This window comes from Heterodontus francisci, chromosome 25 (genome assembly GCF_036365525.1).
Source record: "Heterodontus francisci isolate sHetFra1 chromosome 25, sHetFra1.hap1, whole genome shotgun sequence".
Taxonomy (NCBI): Eukaryota; Metazoa; Chordata; class Chondrichthyes; order Heterodontiformes; family Heterodontidae; genus Heterodontus; species Heterodontus francisci.
In genome coordinates, this window is record NC_090395.1 from 76087907 (window position 1) to 76114243 (window position 26337).

The 26337-nt window shown below is 45.2% G+C and overlaps 1 protein-coding gene across 8 annotated transcripts in view; it reads right to left on the minus strand.

Annotated features, from left to right (window-relative positions):
* foxp4 (forkhead box P4) overlaps window positions 1-26337 on the minus strand; it is a 500447-nt gene that overhangs the window by 79739 nt on the left and 394371 nt on the right. For all 8 annotated transcript variants that reach the window (XM_068057550.1, XM_068057552.1, XM_068057556.1 and 5 more), the window contains 2 exons: window positions 10280-10367; window positions 6072-6155 (listed from right to left, as the gene is read on the minus strand). In XM_068057550.1, the coding sequence (XP_067913651.1) occupies window positions 6072-6155; window positions 10280-10367 (172 nt within the window). The remainder of the gene's footprint in view (window positions 1-6071; window positions 6156-10279; window positions 10368-26337) is intronic.

Sequence of the window (26337 nt, forward strand, 5' to 3'; positions counted from 1 at the left end):
CTGGACAACTTTGTGCTGTATGTTGTGAGTATGACTCTATGTCACCTCCGAAATTCATGTCTTCCTGTGACGGATGATCTATGGTTGCCCTCGATAATGCATTGGCTGACGATTGGAAGGAATTGTTTAACTTTGTTTGCTTGACTTCAGCTACCTTTTTGATCAACTGCAGTTCCAAGCATCCATTCCTGCTCAGTAACAAACATTGTTGATTGTGTAAGACATATGAAGTCACTAACAGTTGTCTTCCTTTATGCTGAACAGTTGCTTGGAGTTTCCCTTTTCCTCGTAGTTGTGTCCCGCCTGGACCATGCAACTGTATATCTGTCGGTCGTAGGTAATGTCTCTTCACCTAAGGCTCTTGGTCAGACAATACCGTGATGCTAGCCCCTGTGTCAAGCTTAAGATTTATGAGGTGAATATTCGCGTAGATATCTGCTGTCCAGAAATCTTGGTCTGCGTTATTGATTTCTCCCAAAAGCTCTCCTGATTCTTTCTCTTCTGGATATTGCTGTACTTGATTCACTGCTCTTTGTGTGAAGGTCTTCTTCCTTCTACCTTTAAGCACAGAAATTTTGCTGTGGCACATCTTCCCATAGAGTCCAGTTTTTCCACACTTAAAACACTCAGCTTTACTTGCTGGGCGCTGCTCTCGTCTGTGGGTCTTCTTGGCTCCACAACATTGACAAGGTTTTCCTATGTCATGGGCCTTCTCACCTGTATGTTTTTTCTATTCCTCAAAGTGTTTCCATGGCTTTGGCTTAACCCGTTGGACTCCTTCTCATCTACGGCTTGTCTTCAGCTCGTAGGACGTCCCTATTTTATTTGCAAACTTCAGCCTGTCTTACAATTTGAATTGCCTTTTCCAGAGTAAGGTCTTCCTTGGATTGCAGCAGGTCAGACAAGGATTCATCCGCTATGCCGACGACTATCCTGTCTCTAATTAGTTCTGCCTTTAATTCGCAACCTGCTGCCAATCTATAAAGATCATTAATATAGGAATCTACAGATTCAACAATCATCTGCATCTGCTTATTACATTTGGCTCTTCCCAAGATTTTATTGGTACAGCGATTAAAGTATTTATCAAAGGTTTGGAGTACCTCTTCGAATGTATCGGTAGCCTTGTTGATCCCTTATCGGACAATTACGTTGTCCGCTATCACTCTTACTGAATACAGAAGGGTGTTCACTTGCTCCACTTTAGTATTGGTCTGGAGTTGAGAAGCAATTCTGGACCTTAATAACCTTTTTCTCCATACGAGCCAATTTTGAAACTGATTGGGACCTTCTTGAATCTGGAAACTCTCAGGTATTCCCAATTTTGCATCCATATTGTTTCCTTTGGTTTGCTAGGCATTGCCAGGGTGTTCTCCTTTAATTTAACATTTTTTAGGCTTGGCTTGAGGTGTTCGCATTCTGTTCGGGGCATTCCCATGATCCCCGACCTTTCCTGTGCTCCCTGACATTTCCCGTGCTTTCCGACAATTACTGTGCTTTTTCTCCTGGGCAAGCCTCAGCAATGGCTGCTGACTGTACTCGCCTTCCTAGTTGCTGATTCGACTGAGATCATGTTCTGCACCCAATTTTTTTTCCTGGTACGCCGTTTATGTAAATAGCCAGTTTCACTGACTCACCGATCCTGGATCATCACCCAGCCTGAAGACTCGGACCTGACCGCTGGATGTGCTGGAAGTACCGATGCAGAGTCCCACGCTGCTGTGGTGTTGACTAAGAGGCTGCAGAACTCTTCACAGCCTCTTCTGTTGATAAGTAGTTTTCTTACTGTACTGGGCCAGTATTTATCTGTAAATTTCTCTGTTGTTCCCCTGGTGTTTCTTCCAAAGGTAAGGAGGTCTTCAAATGCTTCTGGTTGCTTTCACCGTTGCCACCATGTTGCATTGTTGGCTTTGTATTAGTAGCATTGTAAGGTGTTCTAGAGAAAGTCTTAGATTCCAGTTAAGGTTAACTAACAACTCTTTATTATTTACAGTTACTCTCTGTAAGCCGCCTAAGCTAGCATCCTTCGTGCTGCTATACCTCCTTCTTGTCAAGCCTAGCTCATGTGACTGTGACATCAACGCTTGCACAGTGGGAGGGGTCTCTCTCGCTGCCTTCGGTATTAACCGTTTACATTCTTATTCTACACTTTGGAGTGTCTGAGTTCATGAAAGGTGAAATAGAAATGCAAGTTGTTCTATTTTCTATCTCCAGGAGTAGGACACAGACAGGAAGGGTTATGTGTGTGGCATGCCAGTACATATTATTGACTTCATGTTGGCAGTGTTCATTGGCTGCTGGGAAATGTGGTTGTTTCAAAGTTCTAGTTTTCTCCAGAGTATGTGATCTGACCGAGTGCCCTGATATTACCTTCTGCTCATTGAAATTCTTCAAACCTGCGGGGTGTTTATATTTCCCAAGATGCCAGGTAAGTTAGAGGACTGTTTGGAAAGGAGGAGAGAAAGGTCAAGAGTGAGAGAGGGGAATGGAAGAAGTGAAACAAGGCAGAAAGGGAGGGAGTGAGAAAGAAATAGAATGGGAGGAGGAAAAAGGAACAAAGGAGGAAATTGAAGGGAAAAGGAGAGAGGAAGGGACAGAAAGAGAAGGGTATGGAGTGACAGAGTGGGAGAGGAAGGGAGAGAGGAACGGATTGAACGAAGGGACAGGAGGGAGAACGAGGAAGGGGAGCGATAGTGGGAGAGGAAGGGAGAGAGGGAAAAAGAAATTCTAATGGTTTGGATACATAGGTAGAATGATTGAAGACAGATTAGTGTTATATACTTCAAAATAGATGGAACAAGACATAAAGAAGAGCAGACAAACACTGGTTAGATGGCACAAAAGTTTACACCAGGTGTTGGTTTTAATGGAAGTTTACACCTCACACCTCAGAGAAAGAACTCGATAATTCATAACTCATTTACTGATCTGATAATGAAACCATTTTGTCTCATCCTTGGTTAATTTTTCCAAAGCTGTAAAATGAGATTATTTACTTTAACACAACTTATTTGTACCCAAAATGGCCAATTCCAGGTGAGGCATCAGACTGCTCCTTGAGGTATAGCTTAGCTTGAAATTATATTTAATATATTGCTGGACCATTTATTTTACAATAAGGATGGATAAGAGTTGTAAATAAACCTTCAGTGATTCACTTACGCTGCTTATTCTGTTCTTGCTGTATTTATGTTCAGTAACTTAAACCCACCCTATAAACTAATGGAGCAATGGTTAAGGGGAAAAACACCCCCTGAGAACTGTTGTGCATCACACCATCCCAAGCTCTTCAAAGGCTGAGGTTTCTATCTTGGCTCAGTGGTAGAATTCTTGGCTCTGAGTCAAAAGGTCACCGATGCCATCTTTTGGATGAGACATTAAAGCAAGGGCTATCTGTCCTCTCAGGTGGTCATAAGAGCTCCCATGGCACCATTTTGAAGATTAGCAAGGCAGTTCTCCCTCGAGTCCTGGCCAATATTTTCCCTCAACCAAAATCAATAAAACAGACTGTCCACCCATTATAATAAGAACAAAGAACAAAGAAAATTACAGCACAGGAACAGGCCCTTCGGCCCTCCAAGCCTGCGCCGATCCAGATCCTCTATCTAAACATGTCGCCTATTTTCTAAGGGTCTGTATCTCTTTGCTTCCTGCCCATTCATGTATCTGTCTAGATACATCTTAAAAGACGCTATCGTGCCCACGTCTACCACCTCCGCTGGCAACGCGTTCCAGGCACCCACCACCCTCTGCGTAAAGAACTTTCCATGCATATCCCCCCTAAACTTTTCCCCTCTCACTTTGAACTCGTGACCCCTAGTAATTGAATCCCCCACTCTGGGAAAAAGCTTCTTGCTATCCACTCTGTCTATACCTCTCATGATTTTGTACACCTCAATCATGTCCCCCCTCAACCTCCGTCTTTCTAATGAAAATAATCCTAATCTGCTCAACCTCTCTTCATAGCTAGCGCCCTCCATACCAGGCAACATCCTGGTGAACCTCCTCTGCACCCTCTCCAAAGCATCTACATCCTTTTGGTAATGTGGCGACCAGAACTGCACGCAGTATTCCAAATGTGGCCGAACCAAAGTCTTATACAACTGTAACATGACCTGCCAACCCTTGTACTCAATACCCCGTCCTATGAAGGAAAGCATGCTGTATGCCTTCTTGACCACTCTATTGACCTGCGTTGCCACCTTCAGGGAACAATGGACCTGAACACCCAAATCTCTCTGTACATCAATTTTCCCCAGGACTTTTCCATTTACTGTATAATTCACTCTTGAATTGGATCTTCCAAAATGCATCACCTCGCATTTGCCCTGATTGAACTCCATCTGCCATTTTTCTGCCCAACTCTCCAATCTATTTATATTCTGCTGTATTCTCTGACAGTCCCCTTCACTATCTGCTACTCCACCAATCTTAGTGTCGTCTGCAAACTTGCTAATCAGACCACCTATACTTTCCTCCAAATCATTTATGTATATCACAAACAACAGTGGTCCCAGCACGGATCCCTGTGGAACACCACTGGTCACACGTCTCCATTTTGAGAAACTCCCTTCCACTGCTACTCTCTGTCTCCTGTTGCCCAGCCAGTTCTTTATCCATCTAGCTAGTACACCCTGGACCCCATGCGACTTCACTTTCTCCATCAGCCTACCATGGCGAACCTTATCAAACGCCTTACTGAAGTCCATGTATATGACATCTACAGCCCTTCCCTCATCAATCAACTTTGCCACTTCCTCAAAGAATTCTATTAAGTTGGTAAGACATGACCTTCCCTGCACAAAACCATGTTGCCTATCACTGATAAGCCCATTTTCTTCCAAATGGGAATAGGTCCTATCCCTCAGTATCTTCTCCAGCAGCTTCCCTACCACCGAGGTCAGGCTCACCGGTCTATAATTACCTGGATTATCCCTGCTACCCTTCTTAAACAAGGGGACAACATTAGCAATTCTCCAGTCCTCCGGGACCTCACCCGTGTTTAAGGATGCTGCAAAGATATCTGTTAAGGCCCCAGCTATTTCCCCTCTCGCTTCCCTCAGTAACCTGGGATAGATCCCATCCGGACCTGGGGACTTGTCCACCTTAATGCCTTTTAGAATACACAACACTTCCTCCCTCCTTATGCAGACTTGACCGAGAGTAATCAAACATCTGTCCCTAACCTCAACATCCGTCATGTCCCTCTCCTCGGTGAATACCGATGCAAAGTACTCATTTAGAATCTCACCCATTTTCCCTGACTCCACGCATAACTTTCCTCCTTTGTCCTTGAGTGGGCCAATCCTTTCTCTAGTTACCCTCTTGCTCCTTATATATGAATAAAAGGCTTTGGGATTTTCCTTAACCCTGTTTGCTAAAGATATTTCATGACCCCTTTTAGCTCTCTTAATTCCTCGTTTCAGATTGGTCCTACATTCCCGATATTCTTTCAAAGCTTCGTCTTTCTTCAGCCTCCTAGACCTTATGTATGCTTCCTTTTTCCTCTTAGCTAGTCTCACAATTTCACCTGTCATCCATGGTTCCCTAATCTTGCCATTTCTATCCCTCATTTTCACAGGAACATGTCTCTCCTGCACACTAATCAACCTCTCTTTGAAAGCCTCCCACATATCAAATGTGGATTTACCTTCAAACAGCTGCTCCCAATCTACATTCCCCAGCTCCTGCCGAATTTTGGTATAGTTGGCCTTCCCCCAATTTAGCACTCTTCCTTTGGGACCACTCTCGTCTTTGTCCATGAGTATTCTAAAACTTGCGGAATTGTGATCACTATTCCCAAAGTAGTCCCCTACTGAAACTTCAACCACCTGGCCGGGCTCATTCCCCAACACCAGGTCTGTTTGCTGTTTGTGGGATCTTGCTGTGCAGAAATTGGTGACCATACTTCCTACATTATGACAGTGACTACACTTCAAAAGTACTTCATTGGCTGTAAAGTGCTTTGGGATGAGCTCAGGTTGTGAAAGGCACTATAGAAATGCAATTCTTTCTTTCTTTCCAGGTTAGTATGATGTGGTTAAGTTTGGAGCATTGGCTGAAATACTTACAGGCTGCGCAAAAGGCTTTGGGTCTGATGGTCGCATGTGCAGGTGAGCCATCATGGCCTGAAGACGCTCGCTCTCCTTCGACAACTGTGGGCATCAAGAAAAATGTCTTCAAACAATTTGTATTGAGCATCGATTAGAGGTAAAGCGGGATGTGCAAACCTAGCAACATTTTGATAATTCACAGAAACAGGAATCTTTAATGGATTTTTATGGGTTAAATGAGTTTAATCTCAATGTTGGACAAGGGGCAAGCAACTTGATGAAGAATATAATAACGACTGCAATGTTTACAGTTGTTCAATCTCCTCAGAGCAGCCATTACTCTGAGCTTACATCGAATTTACAGCACAATAACAGGCCATTCGGCCCAACTGGTCCATACTGGTGTTTATGCTCCACACGAACTTCCTTCCACCCCACTTCACCTCACCCCATCAGATTAACCTACCATTCCTTTCTCCCTCATGTGTTTATCCAGCTTCCCCTTAAACACATCTATACTATTCACCTTAGTTTTAACAACCAAAAACAGGTGGGTTGAGGTTAGCACAGATGTTAAAATTCTTCAAATCTGCATTCTGACCCCAACTCACCTAAAACCTGCCCATGTCTGGGTTTAACAGAGGCGGGACAAGAAGTGGGCATCCAACCCACTCCCAGGAGGCAGATTGGCAATTTAAATATTTTAATGATGCTGGCATACGAACATATGAATTAGGAGCAGGAGTAGGCCACTTGGCCCCTCGAGCCTGCTCCGCCATTCAATAAGATCATGACTGAACTGATTACTCCACATTTCCACCTACCCCCGATAACCTTTCACCCCCTTGCTCATCAAGAATCTATCTCCCTCTGCCTTAAAAATATTTAAAGACTCTGCTCCCACCATCTTTTGAGGAAAAGAATTCCAAAGACTCACGACCCTCTCAAAGAAAAACTTTCTCCTCATCTCTGTCTTAAATGGGCGACCCCTTATTTTTAAACAGTGACCCCTAGTTCTAGATTCTCCCACAAGGTGAAACATCCTTTCCACATCCACCCTGTCAAGACCCCTCAGGATCTTATATGTTTCAATGAAGTTGCCTCTGACTCTTCTAAACTCCAGCGGATACAAGCCTAGCCTGTCCGATCTTTCCTCATAAGACAACCCACCCATTCCAGGTATTAGTCCAGTAAACCTTCTCTGAACAGCTTCCAAAAGGCTTTAGACAAAGTCCCACATAAGAGATCAGTGTGTAAAATTAAAGCCCATGGGATTGGGGGAAGTGTAGTGCGATGGATAGAAAATTGGTTGGAGGACAGGAAACAAAGAGTAGGGATAAATGGGTCTTTTTCCGAATGGCAGGCAGTGACTAGTGGGATACTGCAGGGGTCGGTGTTAGGACCCCAGCTATTCACAATATACTTTAATGATTTAGATGAGGGAACTAAATGTAATATCTCCAAATTTGCAGATGACACAAAATTGGGTGGGAGGGTGAGTTGTGAGGAAGATGCAGAGAGGCTTCAGGGAGATTTAGACACGTTGAGTGAGTGGGCTAATGCATGGCAGATGCAGTATAATGTGGATAAATGTGAGGTTATCCACTTTGGTAGCAAAAACAGGAAGGCAGATTATTATCTGAACGGCTATAAACTGAGAGAGGGGAATATGCATTGAGACCTGGGTGTTCTCATACACCAGTCGCATGCAGGTGCAACAGGCGGTAAAAAGGGCAAATGGTATGTGAGAGTGAGAATTCATAGTGAGAGATATAGAGTACAGAAGCAGGGATGGCTTGCTGCAATTATACAAGGCCTTGGTGAGGCCACACCTGGAATACTGTGTGCAGTTTTGGTCTCCTTATCTGAGGAAGGCTGTTCTTGCTATAGAGGGAGTGCAGCGAAGGTTTACCAAACTGATTCCTGGGATGGTGGGACTGACGTATGAGGAGAGTTTGAGTCGGTTAGGATTACATTCGCTGGAGTTCAGAAGAGTGAGGGGGAATCTCATAGAAACCTATACAATTCTAACAGAACTTGACAGGGTAGATGCAGGAAGGATGTTCCCGATGGTGGGGGAGTCCAGAATGAGGGGTCATAGTCTAAGGATACGGGGTAAACCTTTCACGACTGAGATGAGGAGAAATTTCTTCACCCAGAGAGTGGTGAGCCTGTGGAATTTGCTACCAGAGAAAGCAGTTGAGGCCAAAACATTGTATGTTTTCAAGAAGGAGTTAGATATAGCTCTTGGGTTTAAAGGGATTAAAGGGTATGGGGCGAAAGCAGGAACAGGTTACTGAGTTGGATGATCAGCCATGATCATAATGAATGGCGGAGCAGGCTTGAAGGGCCGAATGGCCTACCCCTGCTCCTATTTTCTATGTTTCTATGTTTCCAACACATTGACATCCTTCCTTAAATGAAGAGACCAATACTGTGCACAGTACTCCAGCCTCGGATTTAACCTGCTTTGCAGATTTTACAATGAAAGGTCGTGTTTCCCAAGCCTCTGAAAACCTGGCAGCTGAATGGAGATGAGGACAGTTTCCAGGAGACAGTAAGTGCCTTTATGCAAACCCGCCCCGTTAATATCCGGGCAATCTTCTCTACGTCAACCCTATCGCAACTTTAATCATTTTAAATCTGGTTGCTCCTCAGCCTTCCTTTTTATAGAGAAAAGAGCCCCAGCCAAAGTCCAATCATTCCTGACAGTTATAACCTCTCAGTTCTGGTACCACCCTTGTAATTTTTTTCCCACCTTCTTCAGTGCCTCTGTATATTCTTTTGATAATATAGAGACCAGAACAGAACACAGTAACTCCAAGAATCAGTTCTTCTGCTCGGTGATCATGGCTGAGGATGTGGAGAAGTCGAAAAGCTAAACCTTCCTGCTGTCCAGGCAAAGGAAAAAGCATTAAAGACACCACATGGTGTAATGAAGGAAGGATAACAGAGCTGTGGAGAGGACTATAGTGAAGATTCACCCAAATTATATCAGGAATGTGGTTACACTTACAAAGACAGGTTTGAAAAATTGGGACTTTTCTCAATGGAACAGAGAAGGTTAGGGGGAGATCTAATTGATTATTAGGGCAGGATTTTGCCTTTTGGGTCAGGACCCTGACCAGATCAAATGGGGGCTACAACCCTGGACTATGTGAGAAACAGTCACCTTCCAGTGATTTCCCCCGAATTGGCTAATTAGTGGCCAGAGGACGATGGGTGGATGGTGAAGCTGGGGGGGTCAAGAGGAGATCCTTTAGCTCGGAAGAAGCAGCAGCCTCCAGTTTAGGTAACAGACAGAGGGCACCTTCATTTTGAGGCCCCGAAGCCAATCTCGTGTTGGCAAACTGGCATGCCAGGCGGCGGCATGAATTTTTACGCCACCCACCTGCGTACTCGCCCCGACATGTGGCAGAAATTCCTGCCCTTGGAAATGTATCGAATTGTTGGAAGGTTTTGAGAGGTTGAAAAGTGAAAGGTTGTTTCTACTGGCTGGTAAATCTGTAACAAAGGGGCACAAACTGAGGATTATCACTGAGAGAATGAGAGGAGAAGTTAGAAGAACCTTTTACATAAAGAGTTATTCGAACTTGGAATGTTTTACCACAAAGGGCTATTGATCAAAGCAGAAACTGTAACTGTAAGGATTAGAGGGGACATGAGGAAAAACTTTTCACCCAGAGGGTGGTGGGTGTCTGGAATTCACTGCCAGGAATGATGGTGGAGGCAGAAACCCTCAATTCTTTTAAAAGGTACCTGGACATGTACCTGAAGTGCTGTAACCTGTAAGACTATAGACCAGGTGCTGGAAGGTGGGATTTGATTGGGCGGCTAGTTTTTTTCTGTTGGCATGGGCTGAATGGCCTCCTTTGTGTCGTAGTTTTTCTGGTTCTATGGTTCTATCATTTAGAAGGGAATAGAATTTGTACTTATGATGGAAGAATATAAAAGGATACAGGGAAAGGGCAGGGAATTGGGATTGCAGAAGACAATGCCTGGTGAACAGCTAATACTGACACAGACATGATGGGCTGAATGGCCTCCTCCTGTTCTATAATTTCTATGATTCCACAAAGTACTCCCCCTGTACAAGGCAGGAAGGTTCCAGGTTTGCTCTCTGACATGTGCTGTGCAGGGCAGTGGGGACAGGGGCTAATATTTCACGTCACTTCCAAGAGGCCACCTCATATTGGAGGGAAGTCTGAGTGGAAAAATATACCAACCTGAATTTCAAGTTGTTGTACAACTTGCATCTGAACTCGACACTGGGCTGTGCTGCGGTCATCAAGCGCATGTTCATTGCTGAGGTGCCTAACAGGAAAGAAGGATTCATAACTTGAGAATAAAAGTATTGAATCTGTACATTTCACCAGCAGGTAAGACATTGACTGTCGACAAAATAAAAAGATGTGTCTTTATATACTCTCCCATCCTTTTCCCTTTGTTTTTTACTTGTTTATATAGTGAGGCAGCCAGAGTCATTAGAACTATGAGTGTCTCCATGATACTCATAGCTCTACAGCTCAACCAAAGAGCTGGCACAGACACAATGGGCCGACTGGCCGCCTTTGTGCTGTGTCATTCTGATAACAGTATCAAACCTTGCTACTTCCATGAGATACAGATTGGATAAGAGCTGGTAAAATTTAACTTGTCAGTGGGTCCTAGACAGGCACAGCATTAACTTCTGACCTTTCACCTCAGGGGTGTAGGTGCTACTCCAGTGCTGACTGGTGAAACTCTGCCAACTAAAAGAATCCTTCATGAAGTCAATCCAATCCAATCTGCACAATCCAGCTCGCAGTGGTGACAAACCAATAGTACAGAATGGCCCATAATTCAGTCAGAGTGACCATCAGTATGACTGGTGTGGGACACAGGTCTCATTGTTGCAGTAGGGACACTCTTCTATGGTTGGGGCTACATTCAACATATTGGATAGAGTGGAAGGAGCTTTACTCTGTGTCTAACCCCATGCTGTGCCTGCCCTGGGAGTGTTTGATGGGGACAGTGTAGAGGGAGCTTTACTCTGTGTCTAACCCCATGCTGTATCTGCCCTGGGAGTGTTTGATGTGGACAGTGTAGAGGGAGCTTCAACTGATATGTATGTTATTATTGATAGTGGATGACAAAGCCAAAAATATATTCTATTCCATTGGGCGTATTCAGCTCATGTTTGGGAGAAAGTTTTGATTAATTTCTAGCCCAATTGTCTTCAATGATTTAAAAGACCAGGAAAGAAGCTTGAACTTATTTTATCTGAAATAGATTTTTGGACTTCTTCTGTCTGTGCAGAATTTTTTTCAAGCAGATTCTTTCTATGAATGTGTCTGTTTATACTCAGTGCAGATCTCAGTTGAACCTGTTTTGAAGGCATTGAGCACAGCCAAGGTCACTGGTCAGGGACAGAGAAAAGAATAATCAAGAATTGAATGAGAGTGACCCAACAACTCTGCCACCTCACACAGTCTCTAACCCACAAGGAGCAGTAGGAAGGTGAGGCTCAGTCGTGTAGTAGTGACTTGTAGACCTGGTGGTTTGGGAATTTGAATTGACCACAAGAAAATATTGTAAATAATAAAGCTGGTGTCAATAAATATGACCATGAAACTGCTGGATTTTCATATAAACCCAACCAGTTCACTTCACACTGTTTCGGGAAGGAAATCTGCTGATCTGGCTACATGTGGTTGACCATTAATCGTCCTCTGAAGTGGCCAGATGGGATTTTATGATAATCCAGATATGATAAACCATTACAGATACTAGCTTTTCATTCAAGATTTATTTAATTAATTGAAATTAAATTCCCAGGTGCTGTGATGGGATGTAAACTCATGTCACTGGTTCATCAGTTCAGACCTTGGGATTACTAGTCCAGTAACATGACCACTATTCTACACTGATGCTTGGATTAAATTGGCAATGCAGCAGCATTATGGTAAAGAAAGTCTTGGGACTGGAATGTTACACAAAAATAAAGGATGAGGTGGGCCAAAGAGGATGGACTGTGAACAAGGGACCAAACCCTCTGTTGCTTCTTGAACCTTAATATAATACAAGGAATCACACAGAAGTTTGATTCACACTTAACCTCTCAGGCACAACAATGAATCTCCCTGAGTCTGGATGCAGAAGATCGTGCTTGCAAGGTCATCACCATTTCCAACATTGGCAGCTTAGCTTTAGGTCAACACATGACAGGAGCTCTCATGTTGTTAACAATTGTTTTATGTAACAGTCACTTTACAAGCATGAAAAACACCAGCACTTAGAATCAGTCAGATTGTTTTCATTGCATGGGGGCAGGGGGTGGAGGGGGAAGGGACTGTGAATAGACCCAGCAACCTAACATGACAGCAACACATCTTTTGGGATATCACCAAATAAGCTCGTGTATCTTTACCTTTTTTGCTTGATATATTCTGTTTCAGTATAGCTTTGTTTATTTTCTCCTTTACTGCTAAAGAATGACTTTTAAAAAATCTCCTCCTCCTCCTCCCCAACTCCTGACAGAGGGTTGAGTTCCACAAGTGGTGGGCATACTTTGGTTCCTGGACTCCAGTAGCTATTGTGTGTAGATGAATTGAATAGTGAGTGTCAGCAGGGTGTTCGATTGCATGAGGCCTCACATCAAAGTTCAATTCTGTTCTCACCCATGCTCATACACATATAAGGGTAGATCTTGAATTTGTGTGACATTGTGTAACAGGGTACAGAGAATCAGCCGCCAGATTTAAATCCCTACCCATTTCTAGTTCTATTGAAATCACTGGAAATAAATATGGAGAGAGGTGTAAAGTGGCTGCCATAGAATCATAGAATGGTTACAGCACAGAAGGAGGCCATTTGGCCCATCTTGTCCCTGCCAGCTCTCTGGAAGAGAACCTCAGTTAGTCCCACTCCCCCACCCTTTCCCCATAGCCCTGCAATTTTTTTCTCTTCAGGTGCTTGTGCAGTTCCCTCTTGATAACCTCGATTGAATCTGCCTCCACCACACTTTCAGGCAGTGCATTCCAGATCCTAACCACTCTCTGCGCAAGAAAGATTTTTGCCATGTCACTGTTGGTTCTTTTACCATTCACCTTGAATCAGTGTCTTCTGGTTTATCGATCCTTTCACCAATGGGAACAGTTTGCCTCTGTCTACATCTCATGATTTTGGACACATTTATCTAGTCTCCTCTCAACTTTCTCTTCTCTAAGGAGAACCACACCAGCTTCCGAAATCCCTCACCCCTGGAACCATTCTCATAAATCTTTTCTGCACCTTCTCCAATGCCTTCACATTCTTCTAAAAGTGTGGGTGCCTAGAATTGGGCACAATACTTCCGGTGAGGCCAAACCAGTATTTTATAAGTGTTAGCATAACTTTCATGCTTTTGTACTCTATACCTCTATTTATAAAGCCCAGGATTCCACATGTCTTATTAACCCCTTTTTCAACCTGCCCTGCCACCTTCAACAATGTGCACAGATATCCCCAGGTCTCTCTGTTCCTGCACCCCTTTAGAATTATATCCTAGATTTTACATTGCCTCTCCTTCTGAGCAAAATGTATCACTTCACACTTCTCTGCATTAAATTTCATTTGCCACGTGTTTGCCCATTCCACCAGCCTGTCTATGTCTCTTGAAGTCTATCACTATCCTCTTCACAGTTTATAATACTTCAACATTGTGTAATCTGCAAAATTTACACACACAAGTCTAGGTCATTAATATATCTCAAGAAAAGCTGGGGCCCCAACACAGACCCCTGACGAAAACCACTATATACCTTCCTCCACTTTGCAAAACAACCGTCCATCACTACTCTGTTTCCTGTCATTCAACCAACTTTGTATCCACACTGCCACTGTCCCCTTTATTCCATGGGCTTTAACTTTGTTGACAAGTCTATTATGTGGCACTTTATCTAGTGATTTTGGAAGTCCATGTGTACCACATCAACCTCATTACCCTCATCAACCCTCTCTGTTACCTCATCAAAAACTCAATCAAATTAGTTAAACAAGATTTGCTTTAAATAAATCTGTGCTGGTTTTCCTTAATTTATCCAGTCACCTTCCTATCATCTGTTTTAGACTATCACAAAAAGTCAAAATCAACGCTATGTATTTTGCTGCAGGAATCACTAGCCGGTGACCGGAAGCAGGAATCACTGGACTAGCTTTGAAGCTAATTTTCGTACTGGATGTGTGTGTCATTGAAAAGGCTGACATTTATTAACTATCCTTAAAGCTAAACCACTTCAGAGGACAGTTAAGAGTCAACTAGATTGGGAGTGGAGTGGGTCCAGACTGGGTAAGAATAGCAGGTTTCCCTCTCTAAAGGAGATTTGTAAATGAGATGGGTTTTAATGATAATCCAACAGCTTCAAACTCAATTTTACCAGCAACAACTTTTTTAAAGCTGAATTCAAACTCTGAAACTGCCATGGTGGGATTTGACTTCACGTTTTCTGGATTATTAGTTCAGGAATATGACCACAACACTGCCGTAATTTTTTTCCTCAATGTGTTTTGTCTCACTCTGAAGCCACCTTTCACACTGTGGAAAGATAAATGCAGAGCACAGAACAAAGAACAGTACAGCACAGGAACAGGCCATTCGGCCCTCCAAGCCTGCGCCGAACTTGATGCCTGCCTAAACTAACACCTTCTGCACTTCCGGGGCCCAAATCCCTCTATTCCCTTCCTATTCATATATTTGTCAAGATGTCTCTTAAACGTCGCTATCGTATCTGCTTCCACCACCTCCCCTGGCAGCAAGTTCCAAGCGCTCACCACCCTCTGTGTAAAGAACTTGCCTCGCACATCCCCTCTAAACTTTGCACCACGCACCTTAAACCTATGTCCCCTAGTAACTGACTCTTCCACCCTGGGAAAAAGCTTCTGACTATCCACTCTGTCCATGCCGCTCATAACTTTGTAAACCTCTATCATGTCGCCCCTCCACCTCCGTCGTTCCAGTGAAAACAATCCGAGTTTTTCCAACCTCTCCTCATAGCTAGTGCCCTCCAGACCAGGCAACATCCTGGTAAACCTCCTCTGTACCCTCTCCAAAGCCTCCACGTCCTTCTGGTTGTGTGGCGACCAGAATTGCACACAATATTCTAAGTGTGGCCTAACTAAGGTTCTGTACAGCTGCAACATGACTTGCCAATTTTTATACTCTATGCCCCGACCGATGAAGGCAAGCATGCCGTATGCCTTCTTGACTATCTTATCCACCTGCGTTGCCACTTTCAGTGACCTGTGGACCTGTACGCCCAGATCTCTCTGCCTGTCAATACTCCTAAGGGTTCTGCCATTTACTGTATACCTCCCACCTGCATTAGACCTTCCAAAATGCATTACCTCACATTTGTCCGGATTAAACTCCATCTGCCATTTCTCCGCCCAAGTCTCCAACCGATCTATATCCTGCTGTATCCTCTGACAATCCTCATCATTATCCGCAACTCCACCAACCTTTGTGTTGTCCGCAAACTTACTAATCAGACCAGCTACATTTTCCTGCAAATCATTTATATATACTACAAACAGCAAAGGTCCCAGCACTGATCCCTGCGGAACACCACTAGTCACATCCCTCCATTCAGAAAAACACCCATCCACTGTTACCCTCTGACTTCTGTGACTGAGCCAGTTCACCTCTGATTCCATGTGACTTCACCTTTTGCACCACTCTGCCATGCGGGACTTTGTCAAAGGCTTTACTAAAGTCCATATAGACAACATCCACCGCCCTTCCCAATCACCTTCGTCACTTCCTCAAAAAACTCAATCAAATTAGTAAGACACGACCTCCCCTTCACAAAACCATGCTGTCTCTCGCTAATAAGTTTATTTGTTTCCAAATGGGAGTAAATCCTGTCCCAAAGAATCCTCTCTAATAGTTTCCCTACCACTGATGTAAGGTTGACCGGCCTATAATTTCCTGGATTATCCTTACCACCCTTCTTAAACAAAGGAACAACATTGGCTATTCTCCAGTCCTCTGGGACCTCACCTGTAGCCAATGAGGATGCAAAGATTTCTGTCAAGGCCCCAGCAATTTCTTCCCTTGCCTCCCTCAGTATTCTCGGGTAGATCCCATCAGGCCCTGGGGACTTATCTACCTTAATGCTTTGCAAGACACCCAACACCTCCTCCTTTTTGATAATGAGATGACTGAGACTATCTGCACTCCCTTCCCTAGGCTCATCATCCACCAAGTCCTTCTCCTTGGTGAATACTGATGCAAAGTACTCATTTAGCACCTCACCCATTTCCTCTGGCTCCACACATAGATTCCCATCTCTGTCCTCGAGTGGGCCGACCCTTTCCCTGGTTACCCTCTTGCTCTTTATATATGTATAAAAAGCCTTGGGATTTTCCTTAATCCTGTTTGCCAATGATTTTTCATGACCCCTTTTAGCCCTCCTAACTCCTTGCTTAAGTTCCTTCCTACTGTCTTTATATTCCTCAAGTGCTTCATCTGTTCCTAGCCTTCCAGCCCTTACAAATGCTTCCTTTATCTTTTTGACTAGGCTGACAATATCCCGTGTTATCCAAGCTTCCCGAAACTTGCCAAACTTGTCTTTCTTCCTCACAGGAACATGCTGGTCCTGGATTCGAATCAGCTGACGTTTGAAAGACTCCCACATGTCAGATGTTGATTTACCCTCAAACAGCCGCCCCAAATCTAAATTCTTCAGTTCCTGCCTAATATTGTTATAATTAGCCTTCTCCCAATTTAGCACCTTCACCCGAGGACTACTCTTATCCTTATCCACGAGTACCTTAAAACTTATGGAATTATGGTCACTGCTCCCGAAATGCTCCCCCACTGAAACTTCGACCACCTGGCCGGGCTCATTCCCCAATACCAGGTCCAGAATGGCCCCATCCCTAGTTGGACTATCTACATACTGTTTCAAGAGGCCCTCCTGGATGCTCCTCACAAATTCTGCCCCATCCAAGTCCCTAGCACTAAGTGAGTCCCAGTCAATATTGGGGAAGTTAAAATCACCCACCACTACAACCCTGTTACCTTTACATCTTTCCAAAATCTGTCTACATATCTGCTCCTCTACCTCCCGCTGGCTGTTGGGAGGCCTGTAGCAAACCCCCAACATCGTGACTGCACCCTTCCTAGTCCTGAGCTCCACCCATATTGCCTCGCTGCATGACCTCTCTGAGGTGTCCTCCCGCAGTACAGCTGTGATATTCTCCTTAGCCAGTATGCAACTCCCCCACCCCTTTTACATCCCCCTCTATCCCGCCTGAAGCTTCTAAAGCCTGGAACATTTAGCTGCCAATCCTGCCCTTCCTGCAACCAAGTCTCTGTAATAGCAACAACATCATATTTCCAAGTACAAATCCAAGCTCTAAGTTCATCTTCCTTACCTGTTATACTTCTCGCATTGAAACAAACGCACTTCAGACCACCAGTCCCGCTGTGCTCAGCAACATCTCCCTGCCTGCTCTTCCTCTTAGTCCTACTGGCCTTATTTACTATGTCCTCCTCATTTACTTCACTAGCTGTCCTTCTGCTCTGGTTCCCACCCCCCTGCCACACTAGTTTAAACCCTCCCGAGTGACGCTAGCAAACCTTGCAGCCAGGATATTAGTGCCCTTCCAGTTTAGATGCAACCCGTCCTTCTTGTACAGGTCCCATCTGTCCCTGAAGAGAGCCCAATGGTCCAGATATCTGAAACCCTCCCTTCTACACCAGCTGCTCAGCCACGTGTTTAGCTGCACTATCTTCCTATTTCTAGCCTCACTGGCATGTGGCACAGGGAGTAATCCAGAGATTACAACCCTAGAGGTCCTGTCTTTTAACTTACTACCTAACTCCCTAAACTCTCCCTGCAGGACCTCATCACTCTTCCTGCCTATGTCATTGGTACCGATGTGTACCACAACCTCTGGCTGTTCACCCTCCCCCTTCAGAATGCCCTCTGTCCGTTCAGAGACAGCTTCTGTGATGTGGAGACATTTTATTTTAACTAATTATTTTTAATGCTTGTTGGTATATTTTTTGGGGTGATGGGAGGTATTTATTTGCTGAATTTATGAACAACACTTGGAGTGTTGGGTGAGAAGAGAAAGAGGGCAAACCAGTGTCTACGCCCGTTATGTCATGATTATCTTACCATTAAGGGACAGTGAAAATCCATCCTCCAGAATGTTCTGCCACATCTGGTTTGAATTTGATGATTGACAATGGTGGGACTCCTACTCACAGCCGGTCTGACCTGCACAATGAGCTCTCGTGCAACTGCACTGGGATGGCCTGTTTCATCCATCCAGCACCAAGGGTTATTTATTCGTGTTTTTCTTCAGAACATTGGCCGATAGCTTGGGCAACACTGTGGGGTTTCTGCAGAAAATCTTTCCCTTTTCCTTTCTCCCGCCCCCTCAGCCACCATCTGCAAGACCAGTGGCTTCATAAAAATGATCTCATCCGAGATTCACAGGGGAACAGATAGCTTCTCTCCCCTTCTGATTGGCATTGTTGATTTTAAAAAGCATGACCTCACCCTTTCTCTTAAACAACATTGCAGAACTTCTTTCTGCACATAGTACTGAGACTTTATCCCATTACGTTGAACAATGGAGCAGTGTCTGTAAGAAGCTCTAGGAATCAACTACTGTTCCAGCCCATGACTCCAGAGCAACATCACACACCCATGACTCAGCACCCTCAGTACTGTTGAGGGTTGTGTTTCTGTGTGAGCCTGTGTGGTGTGTCTCTGAGTGTGTTTGTGTACATGCCTTCTGTGAGTGTGTGTGTATGTGTGTGTATGAGTGTGTGTCTGTCTGTGTGCATGTCTGTGTCTCTGTGAGTGTGTGTATATGTGTGTGTCTATCTGTGTTGAAGCGGCCAACACCCCCAGCTTATACACACTACTGAGTCAGCGGCGCTTGAGATGGCTTGGCCATGTGAGCCGCATGGAAGATGGCAGGATCCCCAAAGACACATTGTACAGCGAGCTCGCCACTGGTATCAGACCCACCGGCCGTCCATGTCTCCGTTATAAAGACGTCTGCAAACGCGACATGAAATCGTGTGACATTGATCACAAGTCATGGGAGTCAGTTGCCAGCATTCGCCAGAGCTGGCGGGCAGCCATAAAGACAGGGCTAAATTGTGGCGAGTCGAAGAGACTTAGTAGTTGGCAGGAAAAAAGACAGAGGCGCAAGGGGAGAGCCAACTGTGCAACAGCCCCAACAAACAAATTTCTCTGCAGCACCTGTGGAAGAGCCTGTCACTCCAGAATTGGCCTTTATAGCCACTCCAGGCGCTGCTTCACAAACCACTGACCACCTCCAGGCGCGTATCCATTGTCTCTCGAGATAAGGAGGCCCAAAAGATCTGTGTTGTGTCTGTATGCATACATGTCAGTGTCTCTGTCAGTGTGTGTGTATGTGTGTGTGTGTGTGTGTGTCTGTCTGTGTTGTGTCTGTATGCATACATGTCAGTGTCTCTGTGAGTGTGTGTGTATGTGTGTGTGTGTGTGTGTCTGTCTGTGTTGTGTGTCTGTGTCTCTGTGAGTGTGTGTGTGCATGAGTGTGTATCTGTCTGCGTGTCTGTGTCTCTGTGAGTGTGTGTCTGTCTGTATGAATGCGTGTCTGTAAATGCATGTATATGAGTATTTGAAACTGGAACAGAGAAATGCTGAATGTCCTAGCCCACTTTTGTTATCAGCCTGTGACATTTTTGATGAGGTACACTCCTATTCCCACTAGTTGGTGTGAAAGAGCTTTTCCCAGATTAACTCTCCTTGCATGGTAAATTGCGTGGGTCTAACAATAGTCCAGTAAGTCATTGTACTGCCTGATGTTCTCCTGAGCCATACAGCTCACAAAGCTCAGTCCATTTTTTTATTCATTCATGGGATGTGAGCTTTGCTGAAAAGACCAGCATTTATTCCCCATCCCTATTTGCCCTTGAGAAGCTGGTGGTGAGCTGCCTTCTTGAACCAATGCAGTCCATGTGATATAGGCACACCCACAGTGCTGTTAGTGAGAGAGTTGCAGGATTTTGACCGAGGGACAGTGAAGGAACGGTGATCTAGGACATCACTGCAGGAGTTCCCCTCTAAGTCACACACCATCCTGACTTGGAACTATATCGCCGTTCCTTCACTGTCGCTGGGTCAAAATCCTGGAACTCCCTTCCTAACAGCACTGTGGGTGTGCCTACCCCACACGGACTGCAGCGGTTCAAGAAGGCAGCTCACCACCACCTTCTCAAGGGCAATTAGGGATGGGCAATAAATGCTGGCCTGGCCAGCAATGCCCACATCCCATAAACGTATAAAAGAAATAGGCCCAAATCAGGGTGGTGGGGAACTTGCAGATGGCGGTGTTCCCATGCGTCTGCTGACATTGCCCTAGGTGGTAGAGCTGACAGGTTCATCCTGAGTTAGTTAATCCCAGACAGGGCAGGGGTTAAGGCTGCTACAAGTGGCTTTGTTGTTGTTGGATTAGTCGGAGGGACAACGATCCTTTATTGGAGTCATGATTTGCATGTGGCTGTTGGGTGGACAGTAATGGGCGCAGTGTGATGTCCAAGGGTCACACAGCTTACACTCACCATCTAGTCTCGCACATGCAGAGTGGATATTTAGACTGTAAAGACGCAAACTCAATTTTCTCAGCACTGCCATTTACAATCTTTCTTTGAATCTTGTTTCTCTTCAACTCTAACTGTTCCCACCTGCTTCTCTTACCCTCCCAACATCCTCGCTGGTTGAAATCAAGACTCAGTATACCGTCTCATAGTCTAGCTCATTCTATAGGATCTCACAACTGTCAAACTCAACTTCCTCAGCCTTAGGAAAATAAGAGCATGAGAAGGACCCTCCAGCCTGTTCTGCCATTCAATTAGATCCTGGCTGATCTGTATCTTAAGCCCATCTAACAACCTTGGTTCGTAATTCTTAATACCCTTACCCGACAAAAACTTCCTGTCTTCCCTCATAACTTCTCTAAATTATCTTCCAATCGAGGTGGGCTGAAGCACACACGGGGTTAGGTTATCAAACTGTGTCCGCCTGTACTTTCTTTTATTTGTAACTGTCTAATCATTTTAGTCAGAAGAAAAGATAAATGTGTGTTTACAACATTTATTTGCTCAGATCTGCCTCTTTTTATCACTCCTAGTTATTTTTCAATCCTCTCAAGTGTCAGAGAGTTGGCAAACATACAAACATTCTGCTTTGATGTCTTTTCTACCATCCTAGCAACAAAGGGATCTAATTGCAAATGAGCTAATTAAAGTAAACTGGTGACGGAGCGTGAAGACAATTTGTGTGACCCTCAGCACAGCTTGCTGTTGCAGAGAGACGTTGTAGTCACTAGACAGGGGTTAACCAGTCATGGTCACAAAGAAATGAACCATATCTTTAGCTCCAGCAAGGGTTGTAGCCATTGGCAGACATTCTCTCACTGTGGGATCGTTGAGCTGCCATTCAGAACTCCCAGGCACACATGCAGCCAAAGGTCAGGGGAGTAGAATTGCACCTCCTCCAGCCCAAAAACTCTCTTGAGATCTCTGCACTCCTCCAATTCCGGCCCCTTCAGCATCCTCAATTTTCATCGCTCCACCATCGGTGGCCATGCCTTCAGCTGCCTGGGCTCTAAAGTCTGTAATTCCGTCCCTAAAACTCTCTGTCTGTTTCTCTCTGCTCCTTTAAGATGCTCCTCTAAACCTACCTCTTTGACCAAGCTTTAGTTTACCTGTCCCAATATCTTTTTACATTGCTCAGGGTCCAATTTTTGTTTGGTAATCACTCCTGTGATGTGTTACTATGTTAAAGCCGCTATATAAATGCAATGTATTGTCTTCAATCAGAAATGTTCAATGATTTTAGTTTGGACATATCTGATAATTGAGATCAGGTTGCTCAGGCTGTTGGGCTCAATCTGTTCCTGCTCCCTCAAAGATGCAAATACATGCGTCCTTGGCCATGACTGGTGTCCGCAGTCAATGATATTTATACTGTGATTCACCTGACGTAGCAAACTACTGGTAGTGATGGCTGGGTAGGTCAATCAGGGTACATTGGGGTCATTAACTCTAGTTGGACGTAATAGAGGTTTTATCACACAAGCTCCCACCTCCCAAGCCTACCTCCCCGCAACCCCCCGATCATGCTCCTGCCTTTGGCTCCACCACCCCCCCTCCCATCAACCCCGACACATCCTTCCTCATGCTGTCCCACCTTCTCACAGCCAATTGGAAAGCGAGCAATCTCTTCATTCGCTGATGGGATGATTCTTGACTCTTGATACTTTTTCTCCCATCTCTGATTTGTGTTTTAATGCTCCTATGATTTTTCTCATGGGCTTTGCTCTCAGCAGTTCCTGGGAGATTAATCTTTGAGGCTCCAGGACAAGCCTGGATGGTTGTCAACCATAGGGTTCAAAATTGATCAGACAAGGAGCCAAGTGCCTAATTTACACAGAGCAAGAGTTCAATGTAGCTATTGAACTTACTAATTTGAAGTGGTTTTACAGAAGAAAATGTATAAAATAGAAAATGAATCTTTCAAGGGGTACTCAGCAGAGATTTACAGAAGAGGAGACTGGCACTGTCATCCCTGCAAGGACCAAAGATTGGCCATTATGAATCTATCTGTGCAGAGGGGCTGCATCAGGGAACCGGTCAAGAGGTGGAGAGGTTTACAGAGGAAATTCCTGAGCTTAGGGCGCAGGCAGTTAAAGGCATGGCATGGTGGAATGATTCAAATCAGGAATGCTCAAGAGGCCAGAATTGGAGAAGCACAGAGGTCTCAGAGGGTGGTAAGACTGGTGTAGGTTACAAGGGGGTTTGAAAACACAGATTTGAAAACAATAAATTCAGGTCTAATGGCCTACTCACCCTCCCCTTCACTCTGATTGCATTAAATCAAAATGGAACAACCAGCCCCTCCCTTCCATTTTCCAGAAATGCAATGGCTCAAACTTAGTTTGCAATTCCTATTCATGTGCAACATTTAATAAAAAATCCTGCTCCTAATCTAATTTAGTTTGGCAGATGTGCCTCATGGTCAGTGACAGTCAGTGATGTTCCTTCCAGTAAGAAACCAAAACATGCAAATACAGTTTCCAGAAAATAAACTATTAGATTGCATAGAAATAGGCACCAGGAGCCCCAGCAACCAATGAATCAGACACTGGGCTACAGGCAGTAAGAAAAGAACATTCTGATTGGTTTAGCAACATGGCAGAACCAGTCTGGTAAATCTGACTGGCTCGGACACACAGAGTTGTATCACCAGGTCATGTCTTTAGTTGAGTTAACCACAGACTGTAACATGAAAAACCCAGAAGGAACATCCACACTGCCCACATGATTCATGCATTTGTTTTGTGGTGAGCTCAGAGCTCAGGGCTCAAACATTCATTGTGGGGATTTCATCACAGCAGCTATCTTCTGTAAATCTTGTGCTCATTGCATTGTCCTCAAGCCTTTCACAAGTTAACATCAGAATCTGCAAATTAATCTGCCGTAACAATATTTCAGTTAGTGAGTGATCAATCTATGGAATGGTTCTCAAGGGAGAAGGTGCAAGCAGTTACTATTGACTCATACAAATGAAATTTAAAGAGATTTCTTTCAGAAAATAACAATTTTGGATCCAGTGGGCTTGATTTTACATCGGGTGGATGGGAGCTGGCCACTGATGTAAAAGTTGGTGCCGAACCCCCTTCCGCCCTGCCCAGGGATCCGACCCGCATTTTATGGGTCCCCGGGCTTTAATTGTTCCGAGGTGGGACTTCCACCAGCGTGAGGGAGGAAGTCCCACCTCCTTCAGCTGCCGGCCAATCATCGGGCAAAGGCCCTTAAGTGGCCGTTAAGTGGCTACTTAAGGGCCTTGATTGGCCTGGGGCGGGCAGCCCATTTCTCGCCACCCCCCCCCGGCCCACATAAACTGGGGTGGAGGTAGGAGTGGGTCGGGAAGGCCTCCCGGAGCCTCCTGCTCAATTTTACACCATCCCCCGCCACCATCCGGCTCGCTGGGGTGGCGTAAAATTCCGGCCAGTATGTGAGTAATTTAGGACATGAGATCTGGTGAGTGGAGCATGCTGGGGAGGAACAGGTGAGATTGGGTCCCAAAGCTCTCCACCACTGGGGGGGGTTTCCTCAACTCATGTCTGGGTCTGTTGTTACTCATTGATAGAGATTGATCAAATGTGATTAGTCAATAACTCCATTAGCATTGTATCCTGTAACTACCAGGAAGGTACAAGGTGAATTCAATGCACCCTGGTCTATTTTCATCCAGCAATTCTCACATTGCAAAGTTTTCAAAATTCACAGGATTACCAGCAATTGACAGAGAGCTGCAGCAGCTGATTGCCAGGGTGTTGTTAGGGTAGAACATGATTCAGGGGTGACCCTGCTAACACAGACTCCAGTAACAAAAAGGTCAATGAACCAAATGCACCTCTTGCTCTCCCACCGTCCCATACACCACCCCCCCCCCCCACCCCCCCGAGGGAGGTGCAGGTTTGGAAGGTGCGGCAGGGGGATCGGACAAGGCACAGGTCACAGAGAGACAAATGAAGGAGTGTTAACCCCTGGGGTAATACTGAAAACATAGACAGGGAGAGGGAGTGAGAGAGACAGAGAGAGATAGAGAGAGAGAAAAAATAGAAAAAGAGTTAGTCAGAGATAGAGGAAAGAAAGAGAGAAAGCAAGTGAGCATCAGAAAGGGAGAGAAAGGAGAGGGAGTGGGAGAGAGAGAAAATGAGTGAGAAAAAGAGAGAAAAAACAAAGGGCTGAATTTTACATTGCTGCCGCCAAGATTGGCAGTGACCATAGACTATGGCCGTCCGCATGTGTGGACCGCTTGTCACGGAGCCACCACGATATTAAACGCGGCGGCTCAGTTAAATAGCCAGAGTGAACCGGTCCCCCCACCGATGACTTGGAGGGGGGTGGGCGTTCTGCCCCCGGCAACGACATCCGGTTCCACTGCACAAGCGTCGATGCCATTGTTAAAGGGCTTCGAGCCTGAGATGAGAATTTAAATATTTAAAGAAAAATCAGATTAAACTTTATTAAAAGCATGAATGCTTCTAGCCTCTCTCCCACTCCGCCAATTATCATATACTTCATTCCTTGCCCTCTCCTCCCCCACAAAATACTTACCTTGTGTACATGACATTCCCCTACCCCCATTTCCCGCATTGGATCTCCGAACAGAGATTCGAAGGTGCGGGAGTGCTGGCCAGCGGCTACAATATCGGAGCAGGATGGATGGCGGGAGTGGCTAAGTATTTAATTCATTTATTTTTATAAATTTAAATATTTAGATTGGCCTCCCATCGCTGAGCAGAGGGAGAGCAGTCACGAGGCTTCGCTGCCACCGGCAATATCAGGCCATGCCTTCCCATCGTCAAGGCCCATAGCGGGCCTCTCCTGGGGACATTTTCCGCCCCCCCCCCAACACCTCCCTGCTACGCCCCCCAATGTCGGGGGGGGGCTGTAAAATCCAGCCCAGAGTGTGTAAGAGAGAGAAAAAGAGAGATGTTTACAATGGAGTGAGAGAGGTGAGAAATGAAAGCGTAATGGGCTGTCAGCTAGCTTTCTCTGCTACCTGGTCTAGGAGTGTGCTTTTTTTTCATTGTTCATCAGATGTGGGCGTCGCTGGCTAGGCCAGCATTTGTTGCCAAGCCCTAATTGCCCTTGAGAAGATGTGATGAGCTGCCTTCTTGAACCACTGCAGTCCGTATGGTGTAGGTACACCCACAGTGCTGTTAGGAAGGGAGTTCCAGGATTTTGACCCAGTGACAGTGAAGGAACGGCGATATAGTTCCAAGTCAGGATGGTGTGTGACTTGAAGGGGAACTTGCAGGTGGGGGTGTTCCCATGCATTTGCTGCCCTTGTCCTTCCAGGCGGTAGAGGTCGCGGGTTTGGAAGGTGCTGCAGTGCATCTTATAGATGGTACACACTGCTGCTACAGTGCGTCGGTGGTGCAGGGAGTGAATGTTGAAGGTGGTGGATGGGGTGCCAATCAAGTGGGCTGCTTTGTCCTGGATGGTGTTGAGCTTCTTGAGTGTTGTTGGAGCTGCACCCATCCAGACAAATGGACAGTATTCCATCACACTCCTGACTTGTGCCCTTGTAGATAGTGGACAGGCACTGGGGAGTCAGGAGGTGAGTTAATCCCCCCAGAATTTCCAGCCTCTGACCCGTTCTTGTAGCCACAGTATTTATATGGCTACTCCAGTTCAGTGTCTAGTCAATGGTAACCCCCAGGATGTTGACAGTGG